This window comes from Salvelinus sp. IW2-2015, linkage group LG10 (genome assembly GCF_002910315.2).
Source record: "Salvelinus sp. IW2-2015 linkage group LG10, ASM291031v2, whole genome shotgun sequence".
Lineage (NCBI taxonomy): Eukaryota > Metazoa > Chordata > Actinopteri > Salmoniformes > Salmonidae > Salvelinus > Salvelinus sp. IW2-2015.
Window position 1 is genome coordinate 12,469,322 of NC_036850.1, and position 12,031 is coordinate 12,481,352.

Consider the following 12,031-nt stretch of genomic DNA (forward strand, 5'->3'; position numbering starts at 1 on the left):
CCATCCATTTCACTTTGATGACTCATTTTTAGTTAAACACCCCCCATGCATGGGTCTGCTGTGGATGCCAATGTGGTGCTTACCATGACAACATCACATACATGAATCTTGCTTTTTAAAATCAAGACAAGCCATTGAAAACTAAAGATTTATTTAAAAATGGTTTATAAAGTGCTAAAAACACGGGGTAAATCAAGCGTGTCAACAGTGAGAGTTGGCCAGTTTGTTAATGTAGGCGTACGCCCTGGTAGATGCCAGCTCTGGYAGACAGCTGACCCTGAGTAGCTTGACGTTTTCATACTTCTGCTTAATTGACTGGAGGAGAAAAAAAGGGTTTCAGTTAAACATTGCCGTGTGGCCCTACAGTACATCGCTGGGCTAGAAGTCATCTAAAGGCTGGGCTCACCAACTGTTTCATGCTGCCATCACTCAGGCGCGCCAGCATCTTGGCAATGCATTGCATCACAGGTAGCAGAGAGACCTCTGTGTAGCCTGTGTAGTGCTGTAGGGCTGGGGTCTATGGAGCAAACGTTAAGTATCAATTCAGTGACAACAGAACAGTGTTGAAGTTGACACATATCACTCCGTAACTGTACCTTTATCAGGAATCCTAACCCAAAGAAATCTAATGATTATGGGTTAGAAGTGTCTAGTTTCATACACTTCACATAAGTCAAAATAGTCATTGCTCATAACTGACCCATTCATAACCAGCAGAATCATGAAGGATCCTGGATGATAAAGCAAGAGCTGCTGCAGCGGTCAGGGATGGTGGATAGTGAACTGAGGCATAGTCCAGAAGGGTCAGCTCCAGCAGGTATTTAGCCAGCCCATAACCAACAGGCTGAAGCTGGAAGATAAATGTACTGGCATGAAATATCATTTGTTTCCATGTGGCTCTGAACCAATGGTCACTTAAATAGCTGGTCAGCAAGTACAATTAAGGAATAAACAAAAAGGTTGTCAGCACAGGAAGTAGGAATGCACAGCATGAAGCAAATTGGGTGAGTTCGCTTCAGGAGAGCTAAACAATGTGTATTAGATTTTCAAATTCAAAAACTCACCTTCCCAACCTTGGCGGCTCTCCTTAGAAAGTGAACTGGTGGTGGTCGTCCCAGTTCATAGTTCAAGGCTTTCAGAATGGTAATTTCCATCAAGCGTATCTCAGCACAGGAGTAGATGAAGTCTGCTGTATGGGCAAAGTCCTTCACCACAGGAGGAGCGATTTCCTCGTACTTGGAAGCGATGAGCATCGCAGTGACACCAACCAGTTGCAGAGACTTCTTTGGCACGGGATAGTCCTGAGCAAAAGAGAAAACAATGGATAAAAAAATGAATACATAAAGTCAAACAAATGTATCCGACCATCAGAGGAAAAACAAGCCATACCTGGAGAAAGCGGTCGATGATCCCAACAGTCATGTAGAGGGTCTCCTGGTGCAGTCTGAACTGCTTCTGGACCTGTACCAGCCAGTCAACTAGAATACTCCGCATGCTCCCAGTCACATCACAACCCTCCAGATAACATGGTTTTATAGCCATGGCAACCTGCCACACATTAAGAGAGGGGTCTGTGGCAAGACACAGGAGCTTGACTAATAATGGTTAATGTAGTGAAAAAGGGAAACCGGTGTTGCCTCTGACAACCCAAATAAAATCACATGAAATTGATTTAGGCTCAGAACAAACGAGAGATAGTTGAAATTAGTCCAAAACCTCCAGGTTCCTTAGATGAGCGTAAATGTCCTTCACATAGTCACTGCACAGCGAGGCGTCGCCAAAGTCTGCAGAGTCCACATCTGGGATGTTGAGCAGGTCATGCGAGAAGGCCTGTGGCACATTGAGCCCCTCGTCCCGAGTGGCCTCTTGGCTCGGAGGCTCCTCAGGGGCAGCTGGAATGGGCTTGGCCTAATGAACAACAAGATATAGAGAAGTGGATGGAATTCTCTGTGAAGCTGAACTACAGACAACAAGTGCACAACATCCATGAAGAGATGACAACTCAGATTTTAGCATATTGGATTAACATGAYACATTTACATAGAGTAGTGATGCATATCTGACTACAGCCAAGCCCGGCTTCAACCTTCTCCTTAAAATCTCACCTGTCTGACCAGATCACAGTTGCCAGCCCCAGTGTTCTCCTTTGAAATAACATGGACTCTTTCAGTGGCGCTCTGCTTATGTTGAGCTGGTTTGATGTGAACAGCCGCCTGTTTCTCAGGAAAATAAACCGCAGATAATTATTCAAACATTGCACCAAAAACTGAACCACAACGTAATTAAAATGTATTAATTGAAAAAATATTTACATTTGTTTTAATCCCTTTGGCATTGTTCAGTTTGCTTGCTACATTTCCCAAAGGCACCCTGGACCTCAGGCCATATGAGGTGACAGGTTTTCCTGGTAAGGAAACATTCTCCTCTGACTTGGTCTGGACCTCAATTCAACATTTAAAAGCACATTTGTGAGTTTCAGTCCAACAGTAGCCCATCACTTGGTTTGTTATTAAGTATATTTACAAATATTAAAATAGCAATGTATATTTTGGGTTAAGATGTGGAAGACGAGGCATTCATAATATCCTTCAATACCCAATGGGCATAAATTAAGTGAAATGTCTACTGAACAAAAGGAAATATCCTAGCTCTTGAGAATCTAAGGCCATACACAAGGGATAGAAATATCCCAGTGTGCCTTCACAGTAGCCAAATAAGAATGGTTGATTGACTCAAGATGAGACTGCCACATGACAAATTACAACATTCTTGTACCCCAGTAAAACCAATGACAGTTCACTATTAGCCTAACCATAAATATCAAAGCATCAGTCATACCTTTACATTTGGAATTGCACATTTCTCCTGATTGGTAGGGTTGGTCACTTTCACAGGCAATTTGGACCTCAAGTTGTAAGGCATTGAGACAACAGGTTTTGCAGTAATAATGGTCTCTTCTGGCCTTGTTTTTCAGGTTAGGGCCACCTAAAACAGATCTATAGGATATGTATCCTTCTTCAGAACATAAAATACGCTGTACCCGCCCATTAACAAAGTTGATGGAAACCCATAGGCTAATCACTGACCTGGACTCAGGGGTAAACATAACGATATATAGTAAATCTGTCTCCATCCATTTAGTATGATATATTTCATTTGGTATGTATTAAAATTGTGGATGTCCATCTATTTCGTACAATGTTATGCATTTGCAACATGTGTGATGTCACAAATTCCAATTTGTAGGGCTTAACATTAGCTAGGTGGCTAACTAATGTTAACTAGGCTGAGTTAGATTTAAGGTTAGTTAACATGCTAAGTAGTTGCAAAGTATCTAAATAGCAGTTGCAAAGTTGCCAATTAGCTAAAATGTTAACGTTGTCTGATGAGATTCGAACACGCAACCTTTGGGTTGCTAGACATTCCCACACACCCTCCTTACAATTGCATTAAGTAAGCTTGTCTTATGGAACCATAACAAAATGTAACATAATAAATTTGAGTGTCCCGGATTTACGTTTACTATGGTACGTCAAGTCTATGGCAGCAAACACTAGTAGCAAACTTTGCACTGTCAGTAGCCTACTACAGCCAAATATGTGTATATATAAATCATTGACAGTAGCTTACCTGCGTTATTCTAGAAGCCACAAGGAACAATAACCCTCAAAAGAACAGAGAGCGCTGTGTTTCAACTTCACTGATATTCAATGACATTTACAGCTGCCATGTAGTGCGTTCACAGCAACAGCTGTGTTCAATGACATTGATTAGAAATGGTAGACTCATGCTGCGTTCGTGTACCCATGTGGGAATTTACCACATACGACTGGGAAAGATCCACTTGAACGGCCCTTCAACTGGTAATTACTAGTTGGAAACTCCTCTATAATCCTGATGCCGCGTTTAAGTACTAGTCGGAATGTTCAACTTGTTTACTGGTTGTAGTTATACACGTGCCGTGTTCAACCAGTCAGCAAGTCATAAACTGAGTTTTTCTAGTTCGGACAAGCACATGAACGTGGCATGAGCTCCCACTTCTCCCATATACTGACCTTAATTACCTATTAAGGAAATTACCGCGATAATAAACATTTTTGGCAGTTAAATGCAAAAACAAAACATTATTTATAAAAGGCAATATATTAAAAAATATATGTTAACGCTCATTTATTTACAAGCATGATAGCTGTACTTTTAGTTTTCTGGTTTATGCAGCTGGTTGGCCATTAGCCAATTGGCGTTTCCCAATGAGTTCAAAGCACGCGAAGCACTTACGACTTCACAACTGGTAAATTCCCACCTCCCACTTCTTTCCGAATGCAGCATAAATCTATAATGAAAAAAACAACTATCTAGGGCTAGGCTACTTCAACTGCGTTTAGACAAGCAGCCCAATTCTGATCTTTATTCTACTAATTTGTCTTTTGACATCAGATATTTTTCAGAGCTGATCTGATTGGTCAAATTTGGCAAATTAGTGAAAAAAATATCAGAATTGGGCTGCCTGTCTAAATGCAGCCTTCTAGCTTTACACACAGGACCAGATGACTGAACAGCATGTAGGACAACTTCCCGTTGCCCCTGACCTCTGGGCCCCCGGCCGCCGACCCATCATAATATAGTGGGCTAGTTTATGAAAATTAGATCATTAATATGATTCACAMTTTCATAGAGTATATTTGAGTATTTCAGAGATATTTTCAGAGACCCCCTATAAATCTTTAAAAACATGTTTTTGATTGCCCTATAATTTCTACCACAGTACATTTGAATTACTCATAGGTTCCCTGTAACACTTGAAACGTGTTATGAATGGGTTTGCATTTAGATGGATAAAAATGAAAATCAATGGTCTTGAGGTATTGATTCATTCCAGGCAGAGCCATTCTGACACACAGTTTATGCTTTTGTTCTTAAGCTCCTCTGTGAAGCCCGTGTTCACACAGATGTGAAGGTATAGTAAGTGTTTGGAGAAGTCAGAGGGAGAGGGAGATTACAGTACAGAGCCTGCTTTATGTTGATAGGCTTTATCTCTCCTGCTACGAGAACACACAGGCATGCAGGCACACACACCCGCACACACACACACACACACACACACTGAATATCAGACTGTTTTCCTACCTACAGTACCGTGGGTATTGTCGCTGGCATTTCAGTTTCAAGTCATGCAACAACATACTCTCATTTAGCAAACTGAGCTCTTTGAGAAACATCAATAATTCAAACAGTTATGCAAAATCTCACTCTACCCTCCACTGGTCTGACTGCATTCATACAAACAAGAAATGAGTACTGGGTCAAGTATGGCACTGGCCACCAATATCTACAACTGCTAAGCCTACCCAGAGGCCATGAGGTCTTGACCAGTCTCAGTCAGCTGAGATCTGTAACCAGCTTTAATTATGTAATACAGTAATGTAAGCTGCTTAGCAGATGCTTTTATCCAAAGTAACTTACTGTGCAGTGAGTACTTACATGTGTACTATGTGTTTGTGGCCCCAGTGGGATTTGAACCCATGACGTCTGCATAGCTAGCGCCCCACTCTAAACATCAGTCATGGAGAAGAAGGCAGCGTATGGACAGTCTATATTCTCCAGCTGTCAATATTCTCCATATTCTCCATATTCTCTGTACAAACTCTGCCTCATTAGTCAAGTCAGGCGACTGAGGCTATGAATATAAACATGATATAAACCTGTGGTTCCAACTTCCAACCTAGCACAGCATACATAGAGAGGTAAGAGTGTCATACGGGTGGCAGGTAGCCTAGTGGTTAGAGCGTTGGACTAGTAACCGAAAGGTTGCTAGATTGAATCCCCGAGCTGACAAGGTAAAGATCTGTTGTTCTGCCCCTGAACAAGATAGTTAACCCACTGTTCCTAGGCCATCATTGAAAATAAGAATTTGTTCTTAACTGACTTGCCTAGTTAAATAAAGGTAAAATAAATTTAAAAATTCTCTTTGTCCACTGTTTCCCCAGTAAAGCATCAATATTGCAATGCAGCTCTGCTCTAGTGCAGTTCATGTCTCTTATTTGATCCCGCTGCAGGCGGATAGGTCCCCCACGTCCGCTTTCGCGGTTTGATTGCATTGCTTTGTTTGCTATCCCATTCCTGTCAATCACCGTGGAGACCAGAGAAACACAGACCATCACAAGCCAAGGGCAGAGGCAGGTGGCTTCAGCAGTTCATTCAACATCACAGTGGCTGTCACCTGTGGTCACTAGTTCCATAGAGCCACCTAGCAGGTGAGATGAAATGCAGTATTAATGTTTCCTGTTCCGTGAGGGCGGACAGGGATAGATTACTACTCGTGATTCATGTGTTGTTCTCTGCCTGGGCCCACTGTACATAGGTATGAGGAATGAGATAAGAGTATATTCATATATAGTTTTATATGGAGTCATCTCAGATGGTTCTATATACAATGAAAACAGGTGTTGCTTGGCTTGACCTCCTTCTTGTGAAAGTCCTTATGTTCCTAATGTGAAATATGGTATCGAATTGAATTGGTCTGTAGCTTGAGTGTTATTCCACTAGTTAGTCAGTCTTTCTTTGTTCTCAATGTGTACTCTGTTTTCATGGGGCCACATCACAGTGCCAATGCATTATTTTAGGTGGACCATCTGAGATGCAGACCGTTCTGACCCAATGACTCATGGCAGAGCCCGCGTAGTCCGTCTCTCAGTGTTCCTCTCAGCCCTGTTAGTCTTTTATCCCATTTGACCTGATGGATTATTCACATTTATGAAGGCCAGCTGGTTAATGGGGGACTATATTTAGATACTGCTCTGATTATGGTTATTTCATCATGTTTTCACACTATCTGTGAGGTTCAATTATGATCCAGAGGCAACAATGTTCTAATGACAAAATCGTCTCCCATCTTCAATACGGCTCCTCTCTTGAAGATTTGCGTGAGAAATCTCCCCACAGTCAAATATTATTCCTGAGCCTCTCTGCAATCTAAAATGCTTCAGATGTTTGCTTTTTGAAGTGATAATCCCATATGATAGACCTAAGTAGAACACTAGGACTACCTGCTGGGATGGCCTACTTTTTCTTAGGGGAATTAGGGTGCTTCTCAACACACCTCTAAAATCATATAGGCCTATCATATGAAAGGAGTACAGATCATAAAACAGTGTTATTTTAAGGTAGAATCCGCAGGGTGACGTCTACTTAGGGGGGTGGCTCTCCATTTGCTTGTGTGACGTTGTACAGTGTTGACTCTCCTCTGCGGCAGCTCATCCTCCATAGCATCACTCTAAGTTCTGGTTTTTGTTTATGATCAAAATTGAATCTCATTGGTAGTTGGTGCTGGATAAAACAAACAAACAAACAGTTCTCTCTCTCTCTCTCTCTCTCTCTCTCTCTCTTCTTCCTCTCTCTCTCTCTCTCTCTCTCTCCTCTCTCTCTCTCTCTCTCTCTCTCTCTCTCTCTCTCTCTCTCTCTCTCTCTCTCTCTCTCTCTCTCTCTCTCTCTCTCTCTCTCTCTCTCTCTCTCTCTCTCTCTCTCTCTCTCTCTCTCTCTCTCTCTCCTCTCTCTCTCTCTCTCTCTCTCTCTCTCTCTCTCTCTCTCTCTCTCTCTCTCTCTCTCTCAATTCAAGGGGCTTTATTGGCATGGGAAACACATGTTTTACATTGCCAATGCCATTGGAATCGATAAACCAAAAGTTCAAATTAAACAAAACAAAGTGAACAGTAAATATTACACTCACACAAGTACCAAAAGAATAAAGACATTTCAAATGTCATATTATGTTTATATACAGTGTTGTAGCAATGTGCAAATAGTTAAAGTACAGATGGGTTGTATTTAGAATGGTGTTTGTTCTTCACTGGTTGCCCTTTTCTTGTGTCAACAGGTCACAAATCTTGCTGCTGTGATTGCATGCTGTGGTATTTCACCCAATAGATATGGGAGTTTATCAAAATTGGATTTGTTTTGAAATTCTTTGTGGGTCTGTGTAATCTGAGGGAAATATGTGTATCTAAAATGGTCATACATTTGGCAGGAGGTTAGGAAGTGCAGCTCAGTTTCCATCTCATTTTGTGGGCAGTGTGCACATAGCCTGTCTTCTCTTGAGAGCCACGTCTGTCTACGGCAACCTTTCTCAATAGCAAGGCTATGCTCACTGGGTCTGTACGTCATCAAAGCTTTCCTTCATTTTGTGTCAGTCACAGTGGTCAGGTATTCTGCCACCGTGTATTCTCTGTCTAAAAGCATTGTAGTTTGCTCAGTTCTTTTAAAATTATTTCCAATGTATCATGTAATTATATATTTTTCTCATGATTTGGTTGGGTCTATTTGTGTTGCTGTCCTGGGGCTCTGTGGGGTCTGTTTGTGTTTGTGAACAGAGCCCCAGGACCAGCTTGCTTAGGGGACTCTTCTCCATGTTTATTTCTCTGTAGGTGATGGCTTTGTTATGGAAGGTTTGGGAATGCTTCCTTTTAGGTCGTTGTAGAATTTAACATCTATTTTCTGGATTTTGATAATTAGCAGGTATCGGCCTAATTTTGCTCTGTATGCATTATTTGGTGTTTTACGTCGTACACTGAGAATATTTTTGCAGAATTCTTGGTTGGTGAGCGGACCGCGGACCTCACAACCATAAAGGGCAATGGGTTCTATAACTGATTCAAGTTTTTTTTTGCCAGATCATAATTGTCATGTCAAATGTTATGTTCCTTTTGATGGCATCCTTCTTGCCTTGTCACTCAGATCATTCACAGCTTTGTGGAAGTTACCTGTGGCGCTGATGTTCAGGCCGAGCTTTCCGGACGACTGCTTCATCTGACCACTTTTTTATAGACCGAGTCACTGGTGCTTCCTGCTTTAAATTTAGCTTGTAAGCAGGAATCAAGAGGATAGAGTTGTGGTCGGATTTACCAAATGGAGGGCGAGGGAGAGCTTTGTACGCGTCTCTGTGTGTGGAGTACAGGTGATCTAGAATTATTTTCCCTCTGGTTGCACATTTAACATGTTGATTGAAATTTGGTAGAACTAATTTAAGTTGCCCTGCATTAAAGTCTCCGGTCACTAGGAGCGCCGCCTCTGGGTGAGTGGTTTCCTGTTTGCTTATTTCCTTATACAGCTGACTGAATGCGGTCTTAGTGCCAGCATCTGTCTGTGGTGGTAAATAAACAGCCACGAAAAGTATAGCTGAAAACTCTCTAGGCAAGTAGTGTGGCCTGCAATTTATCACAATATACTCCACTTCAGGCGAGCAAAATCTAGAGACTTCCTTAGATTTCGTGCACCAGCTGTTGTTTACAAATATGCACAGACCGCCCCGCTTCATCTTACCGGAGTGTGCTGTTCTATCTTGCCGGTGCAGCGTGTATCCCGCTAGCTGAATATGCATGTCGTCATTCAGCCACAATTCCGTGAAGCATAGGATATTACAGTTTTTGATGTCCCGTTGGTAGGATATTCGTGATCGTACCTCATCTAGTTTAATGTCCAATGATTGCACGTTGGCGCGTAGTATTGACGTTGATGGCAGCTTTCCCACAATGTTCCGGGATTCTTCCGATGGCATTGAGGAGTACACCACATCAGTCACTGGCTTTATCAATAAGTGCATTGAGGACGTCGTCCCCAAAGTGACTGTACGTACATACCCCTGTACGTACATACCCCAACCAGAAGCCATGGATTACAGGCAACATTCGCACTGAGCTAAAGGGTAGAGCTTTCAAGGTGCGGGACTCTAACCCGGAAGCTTACAAGAAATCCTGCTATGCCCTGTGACGAACCATCAAACAGGCAAAGCGTCAATACAGGGCTAAGATTTAATCATATTACACCGGCTCCGACGCTCGTCTTATGTGGCAGGGCTTGCAAACTATTACAGACTACAAAGGGAAGCACAGCCGCGAGCTGCCCAGTGACACGAGCCTACCAGATGAGCTAAATCACTTCTACGCTCGCTTCGAGGCAAGCAACACTGAGGCATGCATGAGAGCATCAGCTGTTCCGGACGACTGTGTGATCACGCTCTCCGTAGCCGACGTGAGTAAGACCTTTAAACAGGTCAACATACACAAGGCTGCGGGGCCAGACGGATTACCAGGACGTGTGCTCCGGGCATGTAGTGACCAACTGACAGGTGTCTTCACTGACATTTTCAACATGTCCCTTATTGAGCCTGTAATACCAACATGTTTCAAGCAGACCACAATAGTCCCTGTGCCCAAGAACACTAAGGCAACCTGCCTAAATGACTACAGACCCGTAGCACTCACGTCCGTAGCCATGAAGTGCTTTGAAAGGTTGGTAATGGCTCACATCAATACCATTATCCCAGAAACCCTAGACCCTAAACACAACTCCAACACCATCATTAAGTTTGCAGACGACAGTGGTAGGCCTGATCACCGACAACGACGAGACAGCCTATAGGGAGGAAGTCAGAGACCGGGCCGGGTGGTGCCAGAATAACAACCTATCCCTCAACGTAACCAAGACTAAGGACATTATTGTGGACTACAGGAAAAGGAGGACCGAGCACGCCCCCATTCTCATCGATGGGGCTGTAGTGGAGCAGGTTGAGAGGTTCAAGTTCCTTGGTGTCCACATCACCAACAAACTAGAATGGTCCAAACACACCAAGACAGTCATGAAGAGGGCACGACAAAGCCTATTCCCCCTCAGGAAACTAAAAAGATTTGGCATGGGTCATGAGATCCTCAAAAGTTTCTACAGCTGCAACATCGAGAGCATCCTGACTGGTCTCTGACTGCAAGGCACTACAGAGGGTAGTGCGTACGGCCCAGTACATCACTGGGGCTAAGCTGCCTGCCATCCATGACCTCTACACCAGGCGGTGGAAGGCCCTAAAAATTGAGGAAGGCCCTAAAAATTGTCAAAGACCCCAGCCACCCCAGTCATAGACTGTTCTCTCTACTACCGCATGGCAAGCGGTACCGGAGTGCCAAGTCTAGGACAAAAAGGCTTCTCAACAGTTTTTACCCCCAAGCCATAAGACTCCTGAACAGGTAATCAAATGGCAACCCGGACAACCCCCCCAACCCCTCTTTTTACGCTGCTGCTACTCTCTGTTTATTATATATGCATAGTCACTTTAACTATACATTCATGTACATACTACCTCAATTGGGCCGACCAACCAGTGCTCCCGCACATTGGCTAACCGGGCTATCTACAGTGTGTCCCACCCACCACCCGCCAACCCCTCTTTTACACTACTGCTACTCTCTGTTCATCATATATGCATAGTCACTTTAACCATATCTACATGTACATACTACCTCAATCAGCCTGACTAACCGGTGTCTGTATGTAGCCTCGCTACTTTTATAGCCTCGCTACTGTATAAAGCCTGTCTTTTTACTGTTGTTTTATTTCTTTACCTACCTATTGTTCACCTAATACCTTTTTTGCACTATTGGTTAGAGCCTGTAAGTAAGCATTTCACTGTATTCAGTGCACGTGACAAATAAACTTTGATTTGATTTGAGGCATGTATCGTTTTTTTGTGTGCTCGAGGGCAACGGTATCTAGATGGAATTTGTATTTGTGGTCCTGGCAACTGGACCCTTTTTGGAACACTATTATTTTTGTCTTGCTGAGATTTACTGTCAGGGCCCAGGTCTGACAGAATCTGTGCAGAAGATCTAGGTGCTGCTGTAGGCCCTCTTTGGTTGGGGACAGAAGCACCAGATCATCAGCAAACAGTAAACAATTGACTTCAGATTCTAGTAGGGTGAGGCCAGGTGCTGCAGACTTTTCTAGTGCCCTTTTCTAGTGCCATTGTTATAGAGCCAAAAAGATTGGAGAAGTGGTTTATCCACACATCTCTGTTTTGGATAGATAACTCTTCGTATGGTTGTTTGTTTAGTGTGTTCCAATTTTTCCAGAATTTATTAGATTCTATGGATTCTTCAATTACATTGAGCTGATTTCTGATGTGCTGTTCCATCTTTTTCCGTAGTGTATTTCTGTATTGTTTTAGTGATTCACCATAGTGAAGGCGAAACTCAGGTTTTCTGGTTCTCTA

The 12,031-nt window shown here is 42.9% G+C and overlaps 1 protein-coding gene across 2 annotated transcripts; it reads right to left on the reverse strand.

Moving 5' to 3' along the window:
* Positions 1–134: 134 nt before the first annotated feature.
* LOC111969305 (G2/mitotic-specific cyclin-B1) lies at positions 135–3,968 on the reverse strand. 2 transcript variants are annotated; one of them, XM_023995342.2, is made up of 10 exons: positions 3,631–3,968; positions 2,839–2,985; positions 2,313–2,441; positions 2,106–2,213; positions 1,717–1,908; positions 1,390–1,548; positions 1,065–1,301; positions 701–850; positions 407–517; positions 135–315 (listed from the first exon to the last, which is right to left on the reverse strand). In XM_023995342.2, exons 2-10 carry the CDS (start codon positions 2,920–2,922, stop codon positions 202–204), a joined length of 1,284 nt encoding a protein of 427 aa, XP_023851110.1. In that variant the 5' UTR covers positions 2,923–2,985; positions 3,631–3,968; the 3' UTR covers positions 135–201. The 2 variants fall into 2 exon arrangements, with proteins under 2 accessions (XP_023851110.1, XP_023851111.1); XM_023995343.2 differs by having other exon boundaries at positions 2,839–2,996.
* Positions 3,969–12,031: the final 8,063 nt, after the last annotated feature.